This window comes from Rhinolophus sinicus, linkage group LG13, assembly GCF_036562045.2.
Source record: "Rhinolophus sinicus isolate RSC01 linkage group LG13, ASM3656204v1, whole genome shotgun sequence".
In the NCBI taxonomy this organism is placed as follows: domain Eukaryota; kingdom Metazoa; phylum Chordata; class Mammalia; order Chiroptera; family Rhinolophidae; genus Rhinolophus; species Rhinolophus sinicus.
The window spans coordinates 24,647,304-24,673,198 of record NC_133762.1 but is presented as its reverse complement, the minus strand read 5'-3'; the positions used below and the strand labels follow the sequence as shown (position 1 = coordinate 24,673,198).

The window sequence follows — 25,895 nt, the reverse complement described above, 5'->3', positions numbered from 1 at the left end:
AGGTAAGTGGGACAATCACATCCTGCCCCGGGGGGACACAGTGCTCCTCACCCCCCAACTCAACAAGGCCAATCATAGCCCTTGACTCCCAGCCCTGGCGTAGCACCTAATGCCTCCTGCGCTGTGTGGACCAAGTGCCAGCCCAAGCGCAGGAAATTTCTCCTGTGCCCACCCAAAACACCTTCTAAAGGCTCACAAAGGTGTTCCTTCAGGAGGCAGACAGGCCAGTATCTGTGATCTGGAATTTGTTTCTTATCCAAAGACTTGGCCTGCAAGGGTTCAGGGAAACCCTGGACTCATACATACAATTTCACGTGCATGAGCTTATCTGCACCCTTCACGCTGATGGTGCCTAACTTTCCTCAGCTTCTCAAAGGGACCATGACTCCCACCAGGTGAAGGGCATGGTGGTAACACAGGGCTGTAACGAGGTTCTCCGGAATCACCACCGGAAGGAACCCTTTAGCCTCACCTGGGTCATCCAGTAATTCCACCCAAACTGACAATGTGAGCCCCGACCCTAGGTGGTTAACAAGCTTCCCTCTCCCCTTTAGGGGCCCACTCGAGGTTATGAGGTTACAGGGCAAACTGCAGCATCACCCCATGAGGCCCCAACGCAGAGAACACTTTACCAGCCGAAAAACGTGGATGTCTTGGTTTCTGGTCACCAGATGTGCATTCTTCGCTGTGCATGTAGCTGTCTCCAGCTTGTCCCCCGTCAGCATCCAAACCTGAAATTACAGCATGAGAGAGGCCCTCTTTGTTAGTGTTTGAGGCCAGCGTGTGTCACCTGCGTCGGCTGAACTTGATATGCCCCATTTACCTCCTCAAGGCCCAGTGTCCCCCACACAACACAGGAAACACCCAGTTCACGGGCTTCAGGACACTGAGTGACCATTGCTGGGGGTCAGCAAACGCTGGTGCAACACTGTCAGAAAACCGTTTGGCTGCACGCTTAGGCAGACATCGTGAAGCTCGGCTTCTGACCTTATAACCCTCCTTCTGGGAGTTTTTCTTCAAGCAATAAATAATCTCAAGGAAGGGGAAGCTGTATGGATGAGGGGTCACTTCCATGTGCTACACGCAACACTGATTTGTCTCGTTACATATGGTCTCGCTACCTGGTTGGAGGTCTGTGAGGAATCTCATGGGCGTTAAGCCGAACGATAAAACGCTGGTGATAAACGTGCCAGGTTCTTCCACACCTTGCAACAGATCACGCTGCGTGTCACTGCTGTGGGCTCAGAGAGGGTAGGTGACTTGCCCCTGAAGCCACACAGCTAGCAGCTGTCCCGACCAGAATCCAGGTCTTCCAAGTCCAAATGGAATGTGCTTTGTGCTCTGCTGGGTTCACCGATTAACCCTTCGTTCTCCTGGCTCCCGGAAGGGAGGGGCCTTAGAGTCATCAGACAAAGGAAATTTGGGCGGTGAGGGAAGTATAGGAAGAAAATAACAAGGCAGGTTTCCCGAGTATTCACCATGCCAGGCACCCATCAAGTGCCGCCCATGTTTGATGTATTTTACCTTTGTGGGAACTCTGAGGCAAGAAACGGAAGCACTGAGAAGTCAAACCACTGGCCAAGGGCCACAGAGGTTATCAATGGAGAGGTAGGACTAGAACCCAGGCAGTACGGTGGCGAGGATGAAGGCACCAGGCCCTTCCTGGGGACCTTGCCTCTGGCTTTGACCCTGGGGTGTGGCAGCCTTTTCCCTCAATGGCCCATCTGGCCTTAAAAACAATATTGTTTTAAGTGATCCCAGTTGGGTACTAGTTTTCAGGGTTTGCTCTAAGAGGGCAAACAATGGGAAAGAAACTGAAGGCTCAAGTTCTAGAAAACCATGGAAAGTCATCAGTACACCACACAGCAAATGTCCCACGTGGGGACAATAGGAAGGGCACTGCAGGTAAATGCCCAGTCCCAGCTCCACACTTCCCAGTGTAAGAACCTGAAGCCACCTCGCTTGGCCTCAGTTGCTGCATCAGGGAAATGGGCTGAAATGCAAAGTTTCCAAGTTTTAACCCTTTTCTGGCCTGTGAGGTATCATACCTTAGACCCTAATTATAAACTACCCTGACCCATCACCAATACTCTCTTTCCCTCCCATTTAACAAGGGAAACCAGAAGGAGAAACCCAGTCCAAAACATGGCGTACAAAACATGGTGCCTTTTGGAAAGAACGGTGTTGAAAAGAAGAAAAACCTCAGGACCAAGCCAGAAAAAGAAAACTGGAATCTCCAAAACTCTGAGAGGAGAGGTCTGAGAAATGGGCAGCGACCAATTTTAAAGACCACAATGCAGCAGCAACTGGCCCTTCTGACATCAGACTATTTCTCCAAAAAGGGGATCTTGTTGGTAACTTCCTGTGAGCCAAAGGTGACAGAATTTGGTTTACAAAAGTCCACGCCCACACACGTGTGAGACCCCACGGACTTGACCCTGCCTGGAGCTCCTTTATTACTATAGGCCTAATCCACATACCCACAGAGCCCCGCTCACACGCGTTTTTGCCAAATGCAGGCCCGAGGACGCAGCCGAGAGCTGCTTCTGGGCGGAGGCAGGTGACACACACACATGTTCTCAGGAGCTTCAAGCCACTGAATTTGCTGGTCCCTTTGCTTGGATCCATTAGTTGTAGTCTGCTCCTCAGACGCCCTCTACTGGCCTCTCCTGATTAAACTAGAGATATATTTTGGCCCCATACAGCAGAGTACAGACTGTAAATATGGCAGTCAGTTGGGGCAGGCAGTCACTCCACTAGGTGGTCATTCATTCACCCAGATCAAAAGAAAGATGACTGGCTGGCTGGTCGGTCACTCAACAAGAATATAATGAATACCCCAAGCGTGCTGGACGTGACTTGGTGCTTAGTGGTAAGGAGATGCACGTGGGCCTGCCTTCATGGAGCCCGGCCTGGTGAGAGGGGACAGCCAGTAAAAGTGAACACATGTCTTCCAAAACCAGGGCTCTCAGGGTGGGAAGTGACCACACTGGCCCATCTGAGACAGGACTATAGGTCACGGGCCCTGCATTCTATTACAACTTCTGGGTCTCTCCCTTCTGTCATGTTTATACTCTGCTGAAGGGCTACCTGGTATGATTCTGGGATTCGTTTCCCCATGGTGGGTTATTTCAGCAGCCAGCAGGTGCCCCCTACCTTGATGCCAGCATTCCTCAGCGTCTCCAGGGTGGGCCGCACGTCCGCTTGCAGCTGGTCCTCCACTCCGGTCAGGCACAGCAGCTCCATCTCCATCTCCAGGCTCTCGATCACAGTGGCCACTTTGAGAGAGCGGTCGTGCACACTCAGCTTGGCCTGGACATAGCGGGCCTGGGACACACCAGGGGACACAGTCACAGCTTAGGGTTGGGGAGGTGCGAGGCAGACTGACATGTGGGGTGGTACTCGAAGGGATGACACGGAGGCTTCCGGCCTCCTTCCACGTTCATCAGCCCACACACTGCAGTTGGACCGACCCGCGCTCCACCCTGAGCTCTACACCCACCTGTTGTGCAACCTCCACATAAAGTCGCTGAACTTCTCTTGAGCCTCCACTGTTCCCACCCATGAAACAGCAATCACAGCCCTTACCCCGTGGGGTTGTTGTAAGGATTGGCCCAACTCAAGATCTCAAAAAACAGTAGGTTCTCCCATACAAAACTTACAACTTAGTAATCAAAAACCCTTGACCGGGTTTTCTAAAGACGAAGTCCCATTTCCTAAGACCATTGACCCAACACTTCTATTTATCCCCTCTTTATAGTATAGGCAAAGATGAAAATCAAAACCCTCTAATGGACTGACTCAAAACTTATGCCTTTAAAACAGAAAGGGAGGTGGAACTGATCAGGACTAGAACTCCTTTTAAATAAAACTTTACAAAGAACTCAAACACATAAAAGACATAGACCCAAGCAGTTTCTCTGGGTGGAGCTGGACAAGGGCTCCGGAGCCTGTCCCCCAAACTCACCGTGTGTGTGTGTGTGTGTGTGTGTGTGTGTGTGTGTGTACATATACACAAGGTCATTATAGATATTGGTAAGTGCAATGAAGAAAGTTAAACAGAGTGATGGGAGGAAGTGATGAGGTAAGGTTGCCTTAGATGGGGAGTCCAGGAAGACTTCTCAGAGGAGGTGGCATCTGAGCTGAGAGCCAAAGGAAGCGAGGGGGTGGGCCATGGAGCTCTGGGAAGAAAGACAGAGTTCCAGGCAGAGAAAAGAGCAAGTACGAAGGCCCCGGGACGGACGTGAACCTGAAGTGCTCAGAAATGAAGTCAGCATGGCTGGAGCAGAATGAGCGAGGGGGAGATGGGAAGAGATATGACTGGAGAGGTGGGCGGGGCTGAAAAAATAATGGAAAGGTCACAGGACCGCTTACTTCAAAGTCTTGATACTGCTCCTCTGCTAGAGATTTCTTCGCCACGACGAGCACACGCAGCCCCTCCCGGGCCATGTTTCCACACTGAAAAGTAGATGGTGGTCAGTGGAGAGCCACACTAGTCCCTGACTCTCACTGAGCGGGGCTGGACACTGAAGTGGACAGGCCGCGCCCCAGGGGATAGTGAAATGGCAAATCAGAACACTGCTTTCCCCTAAAGCAATCTACTCCAAGTAGCCCCTCTTAAGCGGAGGGTGCATCGTGGCCGCTGTGGGCCAAGCACGGCCTGCACATAGTTCCCTGTAACTGGCATAGTACACGTTTCGAAATTTTAGTAAATGTTTTAAGATTTCACAGACAAATCTGGCTTTCTGGCTTGTTGGGAAACTGAACCTCTGACAAACCAGAGGGTGCTTTCCCAAATAACTATGATCAACAACAGCTGAAATGCCACTTCCATGCCAGAAAACATAGTTGTCAAGGAGACAATATGCCAACCTGTTTAACACACAAGCTGCGACCCTCTCAGAAAAAACATCTCCCGGCCAGTTTCATTCATGTGAGTTACCTGCCTGGCCCCGGTCAGCATTTGGGTTTACAACTCACTAACTGAAAATATAATATTAATGAGTGCAATATGTGAATTCCCCCCCTTGGAGCTGAGGGACAAAATACAGACGGTCTGATAAACCTGAGTGGTCTTGTCACCCCTGTGACAAGCAACCTGTGACGTGGCCCCAAATAATCTCCACCTCCTAGTACTCACACCTTTGTATAATCACCTCCCTTGAGTATGCGCCGGACGTAGTGACTTTTTCCCAACAAACAGAATGTGGTGCAAGTGAGGGGAGGTCACTTTCGAGAATAGGTGACTTCCGTCTGTTCACCCTTTCCTGCTCCCTCACTTGCTCACTCTGACAAAGCCAGCTGTCACACTGTAAGCTGCCCTATGGAGAGGCCCACATGGCAAGGAAATGATGGCCTCCAGCCAAGGAGCTCAATCCTACCCACAACCACCACTGAGTGAACTTGGACGTGGGTCCTGCCCCAGCTGAGTCTTCACATGAGACCGCAGCCCCAGTCAACCCCTTGACCACAGCCTGTGAGAGACCCTGAGTAGAGGATGTAAGCAAGCGGTGCCCAGATTTCTGGCCCACACTAACTGAGAAGTAAACGTGTGCTTTGCTAAGCCACAATGTTTTGGGGTGATGTATTATGTGATGGATAACAAATACAGCGACCCACCTCCCTACACCATGGAAGGGACGGCCTCCAGAACGTGCTACCAAGGCCCAGTTTTCCCTCCCCACGTCACACTTACCTCTTCCTCCAGCCAGTCATTGTACTGTACGATGCCAGCCATGACGACGTCTGCTCCCTTCATGTAGAATGTAATTTCCCCAGTTGATTCATCCTAGAGAGGGAGGCCGGAGGCATGAATAACCGAGAGGAACACCCACTCTCTGCACCACTGCCCGCTTCCCATGACAGATGGTGTACAAAGTGTACTTAGCAGACGCCAGTTTTTTCACTTGGCCAGAGATTAAAAAGCAAGAGAGGGGCCTCACTCTGGGTCAAAGGCCGCAGAAAACAGAAGACAACGCAAAGCATCTGAAAAATTATTAAATGATGAAAGCAAGATCAAAAGGATTTTTAAGAACTTTGTTTTTAAAGTTGTTCCCATTCCAACAGGAACGGACTCCCACGCTATAAGATCATTAACTTTATATACTGGACTGACAGTATCACCCAACTGTGGTCCACCCGAAAGCACTGGAAAGTAAGATAATTACCTAGATCAGGGTTTCTCAGCCTTGGCGCTATGGACATTTAGCTGGAGAATTCTTTGCTGCCGGGGTCAGCCTGTGCCTTGTGGGATTTTTTGCAGCACATCCCTGGCCCTCTACCCATGAGACGCCAGCAGCACCGCTGGGGTGACAACTGAAATATTTCCAGGTATTACCAAATGTACCCTGGGAGGCAAACTGTCTTAGTTGAGAACCGATGACCTAGAAAATTCCAAATCCCTATGTGTACCTGAGGACTTTAGCTAGAGATCAAATTACCTGGCTTTTCAGTTCGCACTGACCAGATTTTTTGGGGAGTGGGTCACAAATGCTTGGACCTGGCACCAGCTCCTGGCTGATTCCCTATTGGACAAGCTACTTCTTTTCTCTGAACCTGTTTCCTCATCTATAAAACAGGGATACTAACAACTCTTACTTCATAGGTTGTTGTGGCTTAAACAAGATCACAGAGCCCGTAGCAAAGGGCCAGAGACACAGAAAATGTCACTCAGTGTAGCGATTCCTGTTCAGGTGACAGTAACTCCCCAAGTCCCTCAGTCATACTGTACGTGGAGAACGAGGCTAATTAGCCCAGAGGTTCTCAGTGGGGCAATTCTGCCTCCCAGGGGACATGTGGCAATGTTTGGAGACATTTTTGGTTGTCACAACTGGGGAGAGGGAGGCAGGAATCTAGTGGGTGAAGGCCAAGGATGCAGCTGAAAATCCTACCGTGCACAGGACGGCCCCACAACCGAGAATCATCCAGCCTCACATGTCAATTGTGCTGAGGCTGAGAAATTCTGGCTTTGAGGAATGATGGTGAAATCGCTGGTTTTCATCCCACGAGTCTCTCCTCGATGATGCGCGTCACAGGGAGGCCGGAGGCAGTCGAGATGGACAAGGGAACTGAGCATGGTATCACCTCCTGCCTAAATTTGGCTACTCCACGAAGCCCAGAATGCAAGCCTGTCAACTCTTCATTGAATACGAAATAAAGACCCAAAGCCAAATTAGTGGTACAGCGAGCGTCCTCTTTCAAAACAACTTTCAAATGCCCTCTAATCACTGACAATCTTTTAGAACAACATGCTCACTCATGAAAGCACCCGCCGACCATGAAGAGGCACCTGCGTTTTGAAAGCGTTAGAACTGCACGCTTTATCTCTGACAGATCGTGCCGAGGCTTGCTGGTGACTCAAGCCAAAGATAGCTGTGGGGTCTGAACATGAAAGCATCAGAGGGCGTTTTTTTCCCTTCCCCTTCACTCAAATGGTGCTGAACAACAGAGCTGTGGGAAATAAGGTCCCTTCCCCAGCTTCCTCTACTCCAGAAGGGGCTCCAGAGAGCTGAGACATCTTGTCCAATATAAATACTATATTGACTGTCTCCTCCCATTAGTCATTTCCTCCCACCGAGTTCATCACAAGGTTACTTCGTTCCCATATTATGGCAAGATGACGCTATAAATTTACAGCGATCTGCTGGTTGGGTTGCATTGTTTTGGGGCCTCATCTTTTTCCACTGTGGTCTGATTCTGGCACCTGTTCAAAGGCCTCCTCTATTCAAACAATGACAAGTGGATGACCTACACCAACGACCCGACTTCATTCCACGTGGGGAGGGCAGTGGAACATCTTGTGCACAGCAGAAACAAAACGGGCGACACGGCCTCCCTTCAGAAAGGATAACCGCACGAGCCCCAAAGAAACTGGCTTCTCTAACCCTCACTGACCTTCTCAGAAGACAGATTCACGCACAGACCAGACCTTGCTTTGTGAGTGCAAGAAGATTCTGCCAAGTCCTGCCCATGCGTTCACACATGTTTAAGGAGGTTGGCGAACTAGGCGAAAGCAAAACCCTGCCAACAGTCACGAAACCAAACCAAGAGATACTTAATACCGAGTTAAAACTTCCTCACATCAGGTAATGGACAGTTATTTTCCAGTAACAGATGAGATATATGGACACGTGAGAGCTGAGTTCTCACCCCCAGCACAATGAACAATGGCGGTGGATCATTCTCTGTTAAGAGACTGTCCTGGCCTCTACCCACTAGAGGCCAGTAGCACCACCCTCTGAGCTGTGACAATCAAAAATGTCTCCAGGTACTCTCAAATGTCCCCAGGGGGCACGATAGCCCCAGGATGAGAGAACCCAGAGTGAGATTTGTGCAAGGTGGAGAACTGGTCCACACGCTCTGGATGCTGACTTCCACCCATCAAAACCAATGGTAAAGAGGGAGGCAGGTCAGAAAACAAGAAAATTTAGCAAAACAGTATGCATTTCATTAAAGACAGCCTAGCAAAGATGGATGCTCACAGATGTATCTTTAGCGGTGAGAAATGAAAAACAACTTAAACATTAAAAAAAAAAAAAAAAAGTTAAATAATGTTTTCAACAAACACCATGCACATAAAAACCACGTTTAATGATATGAGAATGTTTTCAATATATTTCAATGGCGGGGAGGAGAAACCCTTTATATAGAGTTCAATGCCAATTTCATTAAAATGTGTGCAGCTATTTACACTCATATATGCTCAGGGAAAAACTGAAGGGAAATTTTCTGAAAAGGTAAGAGTGGCTATTTTGGGGTAGGAAAATTAAGACGCATAGTTTGATCCCCGTCTTTACATATTTATTTCTTCTAAATGTCTTAACAGAATGCCTCTTTTTTTTTTTTTTTTTTTTTTAGTAACCTGGGAAGGGGGACTGCTCACTGCAAATAATGGTAGATCTGCCCATTCGACAGTATCCTGTACTTCCAGGTGTGAGTCCTACTCTTGCTGTGGGAAGACAAAGGGTCACATCTCATCAAGTATGATGCGTGTCTGGGAATGAGAGACCTTTAAAGGAAGGGCGGGGACACTGCTGCCCACTGATTCTAGGATGGCTGACGCTGGGGACTCTTCCGTGATGATTCAACCATGAAATGACTTCAGCAGAGCCCATGGCCCTCGAACTTGAAAACATAAAGGCTGGAACAAAACTAAAGTCGGAGATAATGACTCTCATTCCCCAGGAAACACCCACCCGCAGGATTTATGCTGCTGCTTCCAGGCCATGGATATTCTTGACATCAGATGTGTACTCAAGATATGGTTTAGAAGCCATGGGTCAGGCCAGGTGTGGACCATGGGAAAAGCAGCAGCCGCATGAGAGAAAAAGCCCCCTTCCCGCCCCAGCGTTCGTTGCCAAGGACGTAATTCCTGCAAGTTCCTACTGGTATCAGGGACATAAAAATCCCTTAACGTGTCATTGTCAGAGTACGTTCATGCTGTTGTCACTGGATCATCAGAACAGCAGCTCAGGGAGCTGTTTCAATCTTCTACTCGGGGAGGCAGCTTCTAAAATGCATCCAGTGACCCCCACCTCCTGGTATTCACACCCTTGTATGACCCACTCCCACTGAGCCAGGAGTTGGACCCAGTGATTTATTTCTAATAACAGCAAGGAAAACATAATGGGAGGTCAGTTCCGAGATGAGGTTACAGAAGACTGTGGCTTCCATCCTGCTGACACTCACTTGCTCACTTTGATGAAGCCAGCTGACCCAGGAGCTGACCCACGGACAGGCCCACTGCAATGAATGAGGGTGGCCCCTGGCCAACAGCCAGTGAAGAGCTAAGGCCCTCAGCCCACAAGGAACTGAATCCTGCCAACAACACTGATTCTATCTGGAAGTGGGTCCTGTCCCAGTGGAAGCTTGGATGACTGCAGACCCAGCTGAGCCTCACCCAGACTCCTGGCCCACACACACTGTGAGGTAATAAGGCACCTCCTGTTGTTCTAAGTCGCTAAGTGGAGGGTAATCTGTAACGCAGCAATACATAATTCATACACTGCCCCATCATTACTCTGGGTGCTCTGTGAGCTTTCTGACGCCCCTCTCATCTCACCCAAACTCCCAGGTCCTAGCAGTAAAGACCATAGACCTGGGAGACAGACAACCTTGGGGTCGAATCCCAGCTCCACCATTTTCCAGCTACGTGAACTTAGGAAGATTTCTCAGCCTTACTTCACCTTCCCCCTCTGTCAAATGTCAATCACAATGGTACCTACCTCACTGGGTTATGGTGAGAATTAAATGAGTCAGTTTCTGCAAATCATTTAGAACAGCGACTGGCACACAATAAGCACGTTTTAAATGGGACCTACTATTACTGTTGTTCCTACTGCTGCCAGCACTACTTCTACTCATTACTACTATTACTAATACTCTAGTACTAATTACTAATACTACTCTTACTAATTTACAATAATGGAATCTACAACTCAGATCCCTAAAGCACGAAACACTTGTGTAGACACAATGGAGGGGATCCTCAATTGTTTTAAACAAACAAACAAAAATCTAGGGAAGATGATTAACTGTTACTCCAAAGATTCACATGATCTGAGGTAGAGGTTTCTCTAGCCACACCAAGTATGTGAAGAACCTTAAAAATACCAGGGAACCATCCCAATGCCAAAGTAGGAGAGGGATGGAACCAAGTAGTCTGCATTCTTAAAGCTCCCCTGGTAATTCTGATATCAGCCAGGCTTAAGAACTACTGAACAAAGTGGCCTATGAACACAGGGTTTCCAGGCTTCCCAGAATGCAAAGTGTGGTCTCTATGAGTAAAAGAGCAAGTAGGAAAACAAGATGTCAATTCAGACTCTTCAGATGGGCAAAATGTAAAAAGTTTCGTGCTATCAATTGTTGGTGAGGACACGGAGGAACGTGGCACTGAGATTAGTACAAGCACTTTGCAGAAAAAGTTGACGGCATGTGGTAGAGTTAAAGACATACATAGTCTACAATCCAGCAACTCTACCTCTGGGAATAGCCCACAGAAAAACACTGACATCCATACAACGGAGCCTGGAACTGCAAGGCGATGCACAGCTGTGCTCTTTCTAGCGGCAGCCACCTAACTGTCTATCAAGAGAGAACTGCAATAGACTAATGGAAGAGACGTATATTCACATACAATGCAGTAATAAAAATCAGCTACAGTTAATGAAGTGGGAGTCAGTGTATGAACGTAGTTTTTTTTTAATGCTAAACCAAAAACAGGAAGTAGAAAAATGACACATATACTACAATGCCACTTAAGCAGAGAATAAGTAACACCATAATGTTATTTATACCCAAACGTGTCTGATAATAGTATTTTTAAATTCCTCAGAATGATGGACTTGGTGTAGAAATGGAGAAGAAGCACGTCCAGGAGGAGCAGATGGTACTTCAATGCACAATATTTTACTGCTTTAGGAAAATTTTTGAACTACAATACATACAAAAATATGGATGAATCTTACAAATATAAATTTGAGCAAATGAACTCAAACACAAAAGACTATCTACTGTACAATTTTCTTTATATAAAGTTCAAAAAGAGACAAAATGAATCAATGGTAGAAATGGGGACAGGTTCTATCCTTATAGGGAGGGGTGATGTAATGACCAGAAATGAGGCACAAAGGAGCTAAGGGATGATGGTGGGTGAGAGAGTCTGTTCCTTGCTCTGGATGCTGGCTACACGCGTATGGTAACTTTATAAACACTTGAGATGTATACACTTATGATGTTTGCACTTTTCTCTGTGTATTTTGTAGTTCAATAAAAGTTTCAAATATATAAAAAAGAAAATCTGAAATAAATACGGCAAAATGATGATTCTGAGTGATCACTACATTTATTTCAGTAACTTTTGTGATTGTCCAAATATTTAAAAAACCACTGAAAATATTTAGTTACACCAAGGGTGCCAAGATCATTTAACAGGGAAATAATAGTCTCTTCAACAAATGGTATTGGGGCAGCTGGATATCCATATGCAAAAGAATGAAGCTGAACCCCTACCTCACACCGTATACAAAAATTAACTCAAAATGGATCAATGATCTAAAGAACAAAAGCTACACAACTCTTAAAAAAAAATACAGGGGTAAATTTTTATGACCTTGGATTCAGCAATGGACTCTAGTTATGACACCAAGTCAAGATCAACAAAAGAAAAAATAGATAAACTGGACTTCATCAAAATGAGTAACTCCTGTGCATCACAGGAATTTCACCAGTAAAGTAAAAGACAACCTAAAGACTGAGAGAAAATATTTGTATAGCTTATCTCTGACAAAGCTCTAGTATCCAGACTCTGCAAAAAACTCATACAACCCAACGACAAAGACAAACAACCCAATTGAAAAGTGGACAAAGGACTTACACAGACATTTCTCCATGGAAGACACACAAGTGGCCAATAAACACATGAAGATGGTCCACATCATTAATCATTAGATACAAATCAAAACCACAACGACATGCCACTGTACAACCACCAGGATGGTTATAACCAAAAGAAGAACAAGTGATGAGGAGGATGTGGAGAAACTGGAACCTTCATGTATTGGCTGGATGGAACGTAAACGAGGGCAGAGGGCAGCATGGTAGAAAACAGTTTGGAGGCTCCTCTTAAGTTTAAAACACAGAATTACCCAGCAATTGAGTAACTGACCCAGCTTGACCCTGCAATTCCACTCCAGATAGAGACCCAAAAGAACTAAAAACAGGTATTCACATCCTGTACACGAGTGTTTATAGCAGCATTATTCACAATAGCCAAAAGGTGAAAACCACCCAAATGTCCATCAATGGATGAATGGATAAGCAACATGGAACATTATTCAGTCATAAAAAGCAATGAAGCACTGATACCTGTTACAATGTGGATGAACCTTGAAAACATTATGCCAAGTGGAAAAAGCCAGGCACAAAAGGTCACCGTTTATATGAAATATCCAGACTAGGCAAATCCATAGAAACAGGAAGCAGATTGGTGATTGCCAGGGACTAGGAGGAAAGAGGTAGGGGGAGTGGACTGCTTCATGGGTACAAGGTTTCCTTTTGGGGTGTTAAAATGTTTTGAAACTGGAAAGAAGTGGTACACAGCATTGTGACTATATTAAATGGCACTGAATTATACATTTAAAATGGTAAATTTATGTTATGTGAATTTCACCTCAATAAAAAAAATATACATTGAACTAAACAAAAGAGCATACAATGGGAAATGTATTACTATCAAGAAATGCCCAAGCTTCATTCCTTAGCTCTTTCACTCTAGAACTGGGTCCACCAGAAGCTGACCAGCTATCCGAGGTTCTGTCCAATGGACGAACTAATATTCTTTCTGCTTAGGGAAGTTTATTCCCTTGTTAGTTTGGGCAACAGACAACAGAATAAAGATGGTTAGAAAGGGGTAAGAAAGAATGTCAAGCCACAGGGACGTTCACCACATACTTAGGAGTTTTTACCATTTTAAGTCATCGATAAAAACGACTCACCCTCACAATGATGCCCATCCGCTTGCTTTCATAGGTGAAAGGGAAGATCTGTAAGATGGTGAAATTCAGGATCTGGTCGCCAGGGGTCCTCAGCTGCATAGAAGACTGGTCTCGGCCCACCAGGGTTAAGCCCACGCTTTCCGTCCACTGTACCAGGGCCACCTGAACAGAACGGAGAGCAGGTCAGACACTCAGGCGAGGGTGCTGGCTCCCAGGGCCGGCAAATGAACACAAAGGTGGAAGGGGGAGCAGGCAGGTGAAGCAATGTGTGTCCCTGAGGGAGGCTGTCTCTGCTCTCTCACCTGCCCCTGTAAGGCACGACTCACCTTCTCTCCCAGGCCCCAAAGCAGGCCGAATAGCAGAGCAGTGGCAGCGAGAACCACACAGGATTAAGAGTGATTAGCATAGACCCTACGTGGCTTCTGGAAGAATGTGCACCAAGCCAAACAATTACGAGGACGAGGTGGCTTGGCCTTCAGGCTCCCCTTTGTCTCGCAGATACTCAGCCAGTGGGTGCCCACAGCAGTTCTCAACTGGGAAATTCTGCCCCCAAGGGGCATCTGGCAACGTCTGGGACATTTTGGGTGGTCACAACTGGGGGAGGAGGTGTGTTGCTACTGGCATCCAGCAGGTGGAGGCCAGGGAGGCTGCCAAACACAACAGAAAATTATCCCGCCCCAAATGTCAGTGCTGCCGAGGCAGAGAACACTGGTCATACTGACGAGGAAGCCCAGGCTCGGAAAAGGTAAGACAGACACCCAGGATGCTGCTGCTGCTGGGAGGGGGCAAAGGCCAGGCCAGGCGAGCACCTGATAGCTGGGCCTGTCCCACAGGCCAGGCCACCCAACACTGCACTCCCAGAGCCATAGATTTACCAGGCGTCCACCCGACACCATTAGAATGTTGATGGCCAAGTGCCATGGGCAGAATAATGGCCCCCAAACCTCGTCCTAATCCCCAGAACCCGTGACTGTGTTCCTTACGTGGCAACAAGGATTCTGCAGATGTGATCAGATCAGGGACCCTGAAATGGGGGGAGTACCCTGGATCATCCAGGTGGAACCAACGTAATCACGTGAGTCCTCAAACAGAGGAATTTTCCTGGCTCCAGCCAGAGAGAAATGTGAGGACAGGAGAGTCAGAGACGCGGGACATCACTGGATTTGAAGACGGAGGAAAGGACCACAGAGCAAGGAATGTGCAAGGCCTCTAAGAGCTGGAACAGATGAGGCATCCAGTTTTAATGCTCAACAAGCTGCCATTTTATTCTGATCCAAGTCCAAAGAGCATGGTGTCTAAAAAGCAAAAAAAAAAAAAAAAAAAAAGTATCCCACCCCCTTTTTCCTTATAAAGCTGAATCTTTGGGGAAAACAAGGGAGGGAGGTTTTAGGAGACTTGAGGAGAGGGAAACGTGACAGAGAAAGGGGTACACGGGAAGCATCAATTCCACCTGAAATGTTTTATTATCTTTAAGCCTGGTAGTGGGTATATGGGTGTGCATTTATTACTCTCTGTAACTATCTGCCTGTCTGAGATATTTCTTTTTTTTTGCTTTTTTCCATTGAGGGGGTGGTAGGTAAAGAAAGTCAGTTTTCCAGGAGATCTCCTAGCAGCAGCTGCCTCCAGCATCTCTGTTTTATCAGCATCCTCCCTGAGTCCCCACTCCTTTCACCAAGAGAGCAAAAGCCACCAGGAAGTTGCCTGCAGTTTGCTGCCCACGGTTCTGTTGTTTCTGGAACCCCTAGGGGACACCTCCACTGAAGTGCTACCCCCTGACGGGGTTGGGGGATCGCACTGGAGCCCAAATCCGTGGTTCCAGCCCAGCTCTACCACCCACCCCCACTTCCTCCCTAGGCCTCTGAAACACGGGGCCTGAGGTTGATTATTTCTCATTTCTGTTCCAGCTCTAAATGTTTTGTTTATATGTCCTCAGTTGGTGCTGTGCTCAGATATCTAATTAGGTTTCCGCTGCTGATAGTAATGGAATTTACATCAGAAAGAAGTTATTCTTCACGAATGGGAAACTCTACCCTGTTTTGATTATGTCATACCAAGTCAACCAGGACGAACTAGCTTTCAAATCTGACCAATGGAAGAAGCCATTACAGTGACCTGCCCCCCCATCCAGAGCTAATCAGTAATGATTTGTTTTATTTTGTTTTTTTGCTATTAGCCTATACAAGTCTTTAAAACCCATTTGCTTATTTAATTCAATAATTCTGACTTTCAATATGGCCTGTCTTACCTGCTAACAACCTTCTTTGCAAAGTTTAAAATTAACAAACCTGTAAAGATCTGTATATACAAAATTATTGCATCTGTATATAAAATGTTTCTAAGGCTTCTAGCTTTTACTTTCATCTTTCTATACTACTGAAATATTTTTAGCATGTATATGCATTTCTTTTATTTTTAATAAAAGTAAATAAATATCCCAACACAATGCAAGATATTACAAATAACCAGGTATACACAAGACCAAAAAGCCTTACTAAACTTTTACATACCAATTTTATATTTTAAAAAAAAACAGCAAAATTCTTCTTTGGATGCTTTCAAATATGTCATTGAAAGGATTTTTTTTTTCACTGTTCTTTTCAAGGAGCTGTTGCTTCACCCCTTAAAAACCTATTTCGTTGTTCTGAAAAGTTTTGAAAAGTCTGTAATACTGGGCTTCAAGGAGATATACTAACTCCCCCGAAACTTGCTCTGAATCCAATCGAAAAAGACTCTGGAACTCCAGAACAGGAAGAGGCTTTCAGAGCGATGAAGGCTGTTCTGGCCTTAGCTCACCAGCCCCCCTGCCATGGACCCCACAGGGCTGTGTTAGAGGAAAAGCTGAACAGTAAATCTGCAATGACCAACAATGACAAACGTTCCTGACGAAGGACAAATCACAACTGTAGGTAAACATCATTTAAACCTGCTTACTAACTCTTTCACAGTGAACCTCTCAACAGAGTTAAATGACCTACACTAAGACTATACTTGTCTCCCTACCTCCACCCCCTTGGGTCCCCACGTCCTAATCAAAACCTCATCGGTCTCCTGGGGGTGGGGGTGTGGGCTGATTCCAACAGGATATGAGCCCTGCGGGGGGCCGTTCATTTTCACCTTCCACTTTCTTACTTAGACTTTAAGTCAGCATCCATTTAAAGCTCCTTTCTAAGAACACAGAAAACCCCTGAGGTCCTATTGAGCAGGAACACGTTTAGAATGGGTGCTCTCTAACCCTTCCCGACGACAGCAGGGACGATCATTTTAGGGGTAAGATGAGACAACCGCATTCCTTTCCAAAACAAGGTGGTATAAAATCAGGTTACTTCTTAATTCTGGCAGGTCCGCGCTTCTATTCAAAAGAATCATTCCACATCGTCAAATGATAAGGGATTTTAGGGTCTTGGGTCTCACTGTCTTTAACAGCCAGAGTTGGGGGTCTCAGGAAGCACTGGGTCGGAATATCCAGAGGTCAGAGCAGCGGCAGAAAAAGAAACCTCATTAAGATGAATGAACAAATTAGATGCAAAATTGATCAAAGGCTAGAAACCAAGAAGAGGCGGAGAGGGGAGGCTTGGCTGATGGGTCAGCTGTGTGTTCCAGATTCATTCAGAAAAAAGGCCACTACTTTCCCTCCCTAAAATGCCCATCTGAACAATTCATGCCCGAATTATCCATGAAAGGGCTTCATCATTGGGGGTCAGCAATAAACCACCTGTGACAAGTTTCCATAATTTTCCCTTTGTACCTGGGAATGTGAGCTTGGGAAATATGCCAGATCAGGGTAAAGAGCCTTCAGTTCTTGTCAAAAGCAGAATACGTACTCAGCGTTAAGAGCATGCATGAATCTGGTATCTGATTAAAGGGGTTTTTTGGTGGCATTCAGTAAGATAAACAGCCAGGCTCACACAGCAGCCGGTCTGCCCTAACCCAGCCTTCCAAGATTACCAATCTACCCACAGACCTAAAGTACTCTTTACCTAATCAGGATTCAACGCTACACCTCAGGGTGGTCGCAGCTTCGAATGCCCACAGGGGTTGGGCAGGTAGGAGACAGGAGGGCAGGCCAGCTGGAGGCCAGGGGTAAACTGAGGCAGTAGCTGCCCAGATTGGCTAACTACTCCCAGGTGGAAACTGGGCACATTATTTTCAGATCTGATCTTTCTCAAGAGAAGCTGATGTTTATATAACATTATGTAATTTTTTAAATATCACTGCAAAGTTTTTGTTTTATATAACACAGCATAGAGCAAACAAAACACAGCACATGCGCTATGTTTAAGAATCAGAGGACGCAATGGAATAAAAAGCTACTTACTCCCTGACCCAAATTTCCTTGAACCTGTACTTGAATTTCACGCTCTTATCACTTAACTCTGAGACAAATTAATATTTGAGAAGGAGAAATGGCATCATCTCCATAGAAATTTAGCCATTTAGAAACCACTGTTCACTGAGGTCCATTCTGGGCCAATACTAATATTCAGTGGGATGGAACTTTCACATCTGTGGCCCAAGGATGAGCTAAGTCCAAGGAAGGCTCACATGACAGTTTTCTACAGTGTCCCTAAAACACTCTGGTCCTGCTCACACAGCCCCCACTGTACTGAGCAACCAAAACCCTGCTTTAAGACTCTATCCCAGTGGTTCATAAATAACATTGATGGAGGAATTTTTCCTTATGTTCCCGACTTCTGTTCTCTAACCTCACCCTCGGGTCTGAAGGCCTGGCAGAGCGATGGGAGACCCCACCAGCCTCCTAAATCTTCCTGAGTCAACACTCCAAGCTCATTAGTGCACACGCCTGAATGCTGCGCTTGTCCAAAGGCCTGGAGCAGAGGCTCAGGGTACGAGGAGGCATTTGGGGGAACTGCACACACCGGAGATATGAATGTCGTGCAGGGAAAAAACCTCCCAGCTGCAAATGGAATATGAGACCTCCAGCCCACCTCAAGGCCCCACCTGTCCTGGTGCTTTTTATCCTCACTCTCCACAACAGGCTTACGAAAATGCAAAACGAGAAAACTGCAGACTTTTACACACATGCTCCAAGATGCAGAGAGATTGACTAGGTAAGGCTACCTATCATAACATTATTTATGACAGCCCAAAGTGGGAGAGACCACCGAATGGTACGCTGGGAAGACAGAATAAATAATCTGTGGTGTGTCTAAGCATCAGATATCATGCAGCCACTAAACATCTTCTTATCATAGATAATTATTGGAAAGAGTAACACGATCTGTTAAGACTAAGTGAACCAATCAAGATGGACCGTGAAATGACACTAAAACTTCAATTGTATGTACAGAAGAGAGGAAGGAAACACATCAAAATGTTTTGGGGGAGGGGGTTTCCCCTCTAATTTTTACGTTGCTCTTATAATGAAGAGGGAAAACTGAAAATAAAACCTGCTTCTAGATTAGCTGTATGTTCACTGTACTTTTCTCTCTGTACACCGCTGTCTGTATAACTCCCAACACTGGGACACTCCAAATTCCAGTATTATATATATTATATGATATCATATCCTATATCCTATTATTACCCGGTCTTATAATAAAATGAGACCGGGTCTTATATTAATTTTTGCTCCAAAAGGTGCATTCGAGCTGATTGTCCGGCTAGGTTTTATTTTCAGGGAAACACGTGTGTGTGTGTGTGTGTGTGTGTGTGTGTGTGTGTGTGTGTGTGTGTGAATTTAGGGAAAATCTACATTAGAACATAGTTATCGCTAGGTGGCGCGATGTACAGGTTATGTTTATCAACTTCTTTTTGAATCTACAATGTCTACTTTTGCTAAAGTGAGGACATTAGTAGTTGTGATTTTAAAAATTTTAGGAATTTTTTTTTCATATGACAGAATTCATGGCAAAGAGAAATAAAGGAGTCACCAGGTGGCTTCTGCTTGCTCATAGGAGCACACACCTCCTTGACCACTCACACCACGAAACAAAGATATTCAAAGCTCTGTCGGCACCGCCGCCCCCTCCCGCTCTCACTGTCCTCACACCTCCAATGCTCCCCAATATCCTGGAAATGATGGAATGCCGTCAGGGCTGAAATTCGCCTGCCTGAGCATCTCAGGAGCACTGCCCCAGGGCAGACTCCACCTCCTCCGTTTCCCTGGGGAGCTACTGTACGGTAGCAGGGCGGGCCCGGCCCCCCTCATGCTGCAATCCATAACTGAATAAAGACCCTCAAGGTTTCCAAAGCAGAATGTGCACAGGAAACAAATTGAGGAAATCCTGCTTTCTGTTACAGGAAATGAATCCTACTCCAACTGGTAGAAATTATTTCAGCGGCTCCAAAGCAAAACGAATACTGGCTTCTATGTGTATTCCGTAAACTGAGCTTGCTTTGACCAGCAATGTTTTATTGATATAGAATTTCAAAGGTAGGATTCCAGTTCCAGTCCCATCTATGTGGAATTCCACAGTAGTCTGGACACAGTACAGCTTTCTGAAAGATTTCACTAGAACTAGATTTAGCCTCCTTTCTGTCACATGGTGAATTTATAGAAACACATTTGTATTTTGTGGTACACATTTTTTGAAAAAGTCTAGAAGGCTGGTCAGTAAAATGTTAACAGTGGTTATACCTTTTGTTCCTAGGATTATGGTTTTCTTTTTTCCCTTCTTATCTCTGTTTTCATATATTCTACCATATATGTGAAATAACTGCAATAAAAAATAATAGTTGTGGGGGGGGGGAAGATATCAATAAGGTAATACGGATCTCTGTGAAGACACCAAAGGCCCAAAGAAAATACCTCTTTTTTAATTCATTACTCAGAATCTTAGAAAAACAAGACAAATCTGAATCCCAGTGCAGCTAATGGACAGAAGAGATAAAGGACTATTCACTTCAAGAAAAAAGAGCTAAGAAGCACCAAGCATTCCATGGACGTATCACCCTCACAGAAAAATCTCTGCGCAGCCCCAGAACAACTATATCGAAGTTTGGTGGGAGCAGAGAGGTGTGGGACCAGCACTGAAGACCCCCCACATACATGTCATAGCCAACAGATGAGTTAGGAGCTCAGGGGCAGAAGTGATGACTGATCAGATCCCCCACATCTGGAACTTGTTCAAATTCCATCAAATACCCATAAGCTGCTGGTTCCCAGTCCACAACTACCAAGAATCTGGTCCTCTCTCATATCTACCATTGAATGGTACTGTCCTCCCGCTCCCAAATGCAAAGGTGAGATCAAACAGACTAAACCTGGTAAAGAAACGATGACCAACCTGAAAAGGTTTTGGTTACTATGGCCCAAGTCCACGTAGGTCAATAGGATCATCCATACCTACCCTCCCTGACCTCTGTTCAGTCAGCACACAATTCCCATCTCGGAATTCGGCCCAGGGTTACCACATTTTTCACCCCTAAAAGCCTGGTTCAAATGTCAATGGTCACGGATGAACTGGGCTGCATAGCTTGAGCTGTTCCACAAACACCATGTGGACTGGAAGGGGAGTCTCCCAGGGGACACATTCCATTGCCCCCCAAAAAAGGAGAAAGAAGTGACTAGACAGGGAATGAGACACCCAAGCGTCGTTTCTGAACTTTGGCAAAAATCTCACTGGGCTGTTCCCCGCCAGCCATCGTTAACCAGTGGCTCAGTGGTATTCAGATTAGCCCAGACGTTTAAAACGCTTCATTACTCAGTGAAGCCCCGCTCCTTCCTAAAAGGAACAAAAAATGAATTGGGAGTCCTTGTAACATCAGTGGAAGAGTCAAATGGTTTAAACAAAATTGTGAGAAGCACTCGGGTCATTTTTATCATGGGCCTTAAAGATACTCACCCAATTTCACCCACAGGACGTACTGACTGCCTACTAAGGTCCTCCCAATACCTGCTCATGGATCCCACGTCACAGACGCATGGAGGCACAGAGTATAACCGGCCCAGGTATGTAGTGGGGACCTAAGACTCATGGGCTCAACTGTCTCACTCTTGCCACCTCCCTAGGGCAAGATGTTGACACCACAGAGCTTAGCCCATTATAGGCACTCAAATATACCTACTACATTAATGAACCCAATCACACCATTTCTAGGAATACTAGGTATAAGGACGCTCACTGCAATGTTTATAAATATTACCGCTAAAAATGAGAAATAGCCTAAATTTCAGTAACATGAGAACAGTTACAGATATTAGGATATATACATACGCAGTAATTCTGAAACTTTGCTTTTTAATAATATTCAAGAAAATTGGGAAACAGTCATGACAAACACTAAGTGAAGAAAGAGGATCCAAAACCATACCTATATTAAAATTCCCTTTTTTTTTAAAGAAAAAAATGTAAGATATTAGAAGGCTGTGTATCAAAATGTTCTTGGTGGCTTCTGAAAAAACGGTTTAGTAAAATGACGGAGTTGAGGCTCTGAAAAGAAACTCCCTAGGTTGGAACCCTGGCCCTGTCACTTACGGAGCTGGTGTCCTAAGATTCATTAGCAATGGCAAATGGTAAGTTTACCGTGAAGAAACCTTGGAGAGAACACCTTGGTCCAGTGACCGAAGTTCACGGCTCCAAGAACGGGCTATGTCAGTATCACATGGCTCCTGATAACAGCACTGAGAAGGACAGTGCCCAAAACCTGAGTCTGCACCATAAAACAATGTCAGACAGACCCCAACTGAGAGATGTTCTACAACACAACTGGCCTGTATGCTACAAGGGTCAAGCCCACGAAAGTCACAAAAAGCAGAGAAACTGTTTCCAGACTAAAGAGACTTAAGAGGCGTGACAACTGAATGCAGTGTGGGTTCCTGATCTGGGGAAATTTATGTTTTGCAGAGGTAAGAAAGTTAGGAGCACAGTTGATGAACTTTGAGTAAGACTGATGTTTGTTTTCTGGCTCCAAATGTCCTCATTTTTCAGCAACAAAAGTAAAATGTTTTAAGAGTGAAAGGGGATGTCTGCAGCTTACTCTTCAGAGATAAGGAAGAGAAGGATAAAGAAAAGATGGGAAAATATTAATTTCTGAGAACCTGAGTGAAGTTCTGGCAGATGGGAATTCTTTGTATTAATTTTACAATTTTTCTGTAAGTATGAAATTATTTCAAAATAAAGTTTAAAAAAAAAAGTTGACTTTATGCTAAATGTTGAAACCTCTCTATCTCTGAATTTGCTCTTATGAAAGTGGGGACAATAACAGTGTCTCTTTGTTGCTGGGAAGATTAAATGAGATAATAATACAGAATGTACTTCAAATGGGACCTGATAGGAACCAAATGTTCAAAGAACGTTGCCTATTGTTACTCTATCAAGGTGAGATTGCAATTGACTAATTTTCCTCTTTATAGTCTTCTACAATTTCCAAATTTTCTACACTAAAAAAACCCTGCTTTTTCTGGGTGGTGAACACACAACATGATTTATAGATGATGTAATACAGAATTGTACACCTAAATTCTATGTGACTTTACTAACAATTGTCACCCCAATAAACTTTAATTTAAAAAAGAAAAAAGAAAAAAAACAAACCCTGCTTTCATAATCAGAATAAAAAAATTTTAAAGGAAGAAAAGAAACAAGGAAAACTGGAAGGAAAAATGACCAAAATGTTAACAGATTGGTGAAACACAGACCTGTGTCTGAATTACATTCAGGTCAGGGGGACAAAGGATATAACACTATTTTCATGCTGGGCTAGTTCTCTGCTGACACACACGCAGAGGGCGTTCCTATCACACGACACCCTAAAAGGCAAAGGAATCAGGGCTTGTTACAGAAAACATTAAAGGGCCAACTGTGCTATCAGGCCCTCTGCTCTTGAACATGCAATCAAATGAGTCCCTTTGTTATTAGCCAGAGAATATGCTCAGATATGAACAGCAACTTAAAAATGTGGTTTATTGGGCTTCATCCAAATTAGAAACTTTTGTGTTTCTAAGGACACCATCGAGAAAATGACAGCCTTCAGAATGAGAGAAAATATTTGCAAATCGTGTGTCTTATAAAAGACTTATAGAGGATATATAAAAAACTCTTATAACTCAATGACACAAAGACACATGACACCACTGAAAGTGGGCAAAGGATATGGACAGACATGTCTCCAAAAAAGATACACAAACAGCCAGTAAGCATGTCGAAAGATACTCAGCATCTTTAGTCATCAGGGAAACGCAAATCAAAACCAGTGAGCCTCCACTTCACACCCACTAGGATGGCTAGACTCCAAAGGACCAGCAACGACAAGTATAGCCAAAGATGCGGAGAAACAGACACCCTCCGACACTGCTGGTGGAAATGTCAGATGGTGGAGCCGCTTTAGAAAATAGTTCCTCAAAACGTTAAACAGAGTTATCATATGACCCAGCAATTCCACTCCCAGGTACGCACCAAGAGAGATGATAATATGTGTCCACTCAAAAACCTGCACACAAACGCTCACAACAGCGTTATCAGTAATAGCAAATAATAAAAAATAAACACACACATACACACACATACATACACACACACACACAAATCCAAATGTCCATCAACCGATGAACAGATAAACAAAATGTAGTGTTAACCATACAATGGAGTATTATTCACCCATAAAAAGTCATGACGTTCTAACGCACGCTCCCACATGGATGAATCTTCAAAACATGCTTAGTGGAAGCAGCCAGACACAAAAGGTCACATACTGTATGTTTCCATTTGTATGAAATGTCCAGAATAGGCAGATGGATAGAGATAGGAGTAGGTTAGTGGATGCCACGGGCTAAGGGGTAGGGGGAGTCTAGGGGGGAAATGGATGTGGAGTGCTTCCTTTTGGGGTGAAAAAAAAAGGTTCAAAATCAGTTGTGGTAATAGTTGCATAATTTCAAGAATATACTTAAAAAAAAAAAAAATCCACTGAACTGTATATGTTAAACGGCTATGTGGATTTTATCTTAAGAAAGCTGTTTTTTGTTTTATTTTTTAAGGGGATAGGATTTAAATGGGACCTTATGCCCGTATCAGCTGGCCACCTAAATTACAAATAAAAATCTCTTGCTCTTTCGTAAGTCAAGGCAGATCTTAAGTCCATGACTATTTCTTCTAGGGAAGCTCAATTGCCACACACATTTCAAAGCGTGTCTCCCTAGCAGCCCTGCATCACCCTGGCTCTCCTCGGCCCTAACAGGTGGCTGCCTCCCAGAGCCCCACCTGAAGCATGAGGATGAATGGCAGGGCATCTCTGTGCTTGCGCAGCGGTGTTTACCTCGTCCGGGCTGGATGCCTGGTACACGCGGCACGAGTCTTCGTACTGCTTCTCCGCCTCAGCCTGGTCGGTCACGCCGTTGGACTCGTACACGGGAGTCACGTTGTGACAGAGCGCGATGGCCTTCACAGCTTCGTGCACACGGCTGCTCATGGTCCGACGGACTTTGGTGGTGATCGTGGGGCCCTTCTGAGCAGGTGGGTCCTGGGGTTGCTGGGGGAAGGAGAAACCATCAGGAAGATGAGGGAGGCACAGAAAGGTCTCGGAAGTGTGGGGAAACCACCACGCAGTTACTGCTTTCCTTACTAGGGCTGTAACAATGGTAACTCTACAATAGATCTACAGTGACATCAATGGCATGTCATTTTCAGAAACCCAATCATTTATGCTTGGGAAAAAAAGGGAAAAAAAGCCACATCAATAGAGGAAAAAAATACAATTTAGCGACTGTGGGTGATTCTACCTGTGAACATGTGCATCTGTCTTCCTTGGGGTGGGGTCAAGGGGCCGCCACATGGAAAGCGATCCTGGTGTTTGAACCAGGGCTCCTCAGCCTCGGCACTACTGACATTGGGGGAGACCATTTTCTGTCGTGGGGACAATCCTGGGCGTCGTAGGATGTTTAGCAGCATCTTTGGCCTCACCTGAAGCACCTCCCCCCACCTGCTGTAACAACAGATGTTGCCCAAAGTCCCATGGAGACCAAAACCACTCCTGGTTTAAAAACACTGTTTTAAACGTACAATCTCGGGTTTAAAATAATAGGCAACAACTTCAAATGGCGCGCTACAGGAGCAACAACTGTGAGTGACAAGTAACCCAGGGCAGGGACAAGTTGGCGTTATCAGGAACAAGCAGAAGGAAACCTGGCCAGATGGACGTAGGGCTCGGTGGTACCTAGCACTTCACTTAAGGCCGATTTTCAAGAGTAATTTTAAATGTGCTCAATTTTTGCCTTCTCTGCTGTCTCTGGCCCCTTAACCTGTCCAAGCAGCTGTTCTACTGCCAGCCTGGCCCTCACCCCATCCCTTTGTTCATACCCTTCAACACATGGCTGGACCTCCTGAATGGGTTAAGTCTTGGGGAAAATGGTTTCAAGCAACATGGTAAGAAGAGTATTGAAGGTTAAGAAATCTGAGCTTTATTCTTAGATGGGTTGTGAACAGTTGTGTGACCTCGAGCAAGTCA

The 25,895-nt window shown here is 45.4% G+C and overlaps 1 protein-coding gene across 3 annotated transcripts in view; it reads right to left on the bottom strand.

Moving 5' to 3' along the window:
- ATP9A (ATPase phospholipid transporting 9A (putative)) overlaps nt 1-25,895 on the bottom strand; it is a 110,569-nt gene that overhangs the window by 18,967 nt on the left and 65,707 nt on the right. For all 3 annotated transcript variants that reach the window (XM_074318095.1, XM_074318096.1, XM_019726076.2), the window contains exons 14-19: nt 24,708-24,920; nt 13,494-13,655; nt 5,696-5,788; nt 4,375-4,458; nt 3,157-3,327; nt 633-731 (exon numbers count right to left, since the gene is read on the bottom strand). In XM_074318095.1, the coding sequence (XP_074174196.1) occupies nt 633-731; nt 3,157-3,327; nt 4,375-4,458; nt 5,696-5,788; nt 13,494-13,655; nt 24,708-24,920 (822 nt within the window). The remainder of the gene's footprint in view (nt 1-632; nt 732-3,156; nt 3,328-4,374; nt 4,459-5,695; nt 5,789-13,493; nt 13,656-24,707; nt 24,921-25,895) is intronic.